At 27.2% G+C, this 981-nt stretch overlaps 1 protein-coding gene across 1 annotated transcript; it reads right to left on the bottom strand.

Annotated features, from left to right (window-relative positions):
- Positions 1-126: 126 nt before the first annotated feature.
- Positions 127-915, bottom strand: LOC103311578. Its single transcript, XM_008191240.3, has 2 exons — positions 787-915; positions 127-685 (listed from the first exon to the last, which is right to left on the bottom strand). The coding sequence occupies exons 1-2, from the start codon at positions 893-895 to the stop codon at positions 147-149; spliced, it is 648 nt and encodes a 215-aa protein (XP_008189462.2). The 5' UTR covers positions 896-915; the 3' UTR covers positions 127-146.
- Between the last annotated feature and the right edge of the window lie 66 nt (positions 916-981).

Genomic DNA, 981 nt, shown 5'->3' with positions numbered 1-981 from the left:
AAAAAAAAGTAAACAAAATATGTCATTTTTGACAGCCTTAAAATCATGGAAATAAATTTTTAAAAACATAAATAGTTTTTGAAAGAACGAGCGTTTTATTTTAGGACTTAAGATCCTCCAGTAAACTCACTTGGTTTATAAAACTTTTAAAAATTTTGTTTTGAGCTTTCAAGTTTTGCTTTCATTCTTTGAAAATCTCGATCTTCTAGCAACCCTTCACAGCCAGAACACATTTGAACTAAACTATTTTCAAAATATCCTAAACATTGTTCCAACATAAATCCACCCCTACCATAACATTTTTCAATTCGATAGATTTTTTCTAAGAGATTTTCCAACTCTTTCATTGTTGTGATAGGGGTTGTATATTCATATTTCTTGCCATATATTTCTATAGATGGCACAAGGTTATTATCAAAATAGACTTTCTTGACAGTTACATCATTAGTGTCTTGTTCATAAAACAGTGTTGCATTTTGTGAATTAAGATGTTCACTCTTCCAATATAAACTAGGAAGTACAACTTCCTTAGACAATTTAAAAATAATCCCGTCTTCATCCCTTGAAAAATCTTCAGCATTGCAGTTTTTTCTTTTTTCAATTGGTTCCAAAGTAATAGACAATGGACTATTAGACGAATCATCAATTGTAAGGTCAATTATCATGGAAGTATTATCTGTATTATCTGAAAGGTTATTAATTTTTTCAGTATTTAATATTAATGTTGGATTTAACATTAATAGTACAAGTTAAAATGTATTTTAGTAAGAATTTTTTACATATTACCTTTTAAATTATTTTTATCTGATAATGACTGTTCAGCAGCTTCATTTTCTATTGGGCTTATGAATTGATCTTCACATGTACTCAATACAGGCACCTCATTAATTGACATAGGCAAAGCTAATGATTTGAAAAAATAATTTTAATTTTAAATACAATTTTATTATAAAACTAGAAATATAACATCAGAGAAAGATT

This window comes from Acyrthosiphon pisum, unplaced genomic scaffold, assembly GCF_005508785.2.
Source record: "Acyrthosiphon pisum isolate AL4f unplaced genomic scaffold, pea_aphid_22Mar2018_4r6ur Scaffold_7193;HRSCAF=7769, whole genome shotgun sequence".
NCBI lineage: Eukaryota > Metazoa > Arthropoda > Insecta > Hemiptera > Aphididae > Acyrthosiphon > Acyrthosiphon pisum.
This window is presented reverse-complemented; position numbering and strand designations above follow the sequence as displayed.

Excerpts from the sequence above, each read along its gene's own strand:
- LOC103311578 (XM_008191240.3), bottom strand. The coding sequence starts at position 895 with ATGTCAATTAATGAGGTGCCTGTATTGAGTACATGTGAAGATCAATTC. Across the intron at positions 686-786 it reads AGATAAAAATAATTTAAAAG|ATAATACAGATAATACTTCC; the intron begins GTAATATGTAAA and ends ATAACCTTTCAG.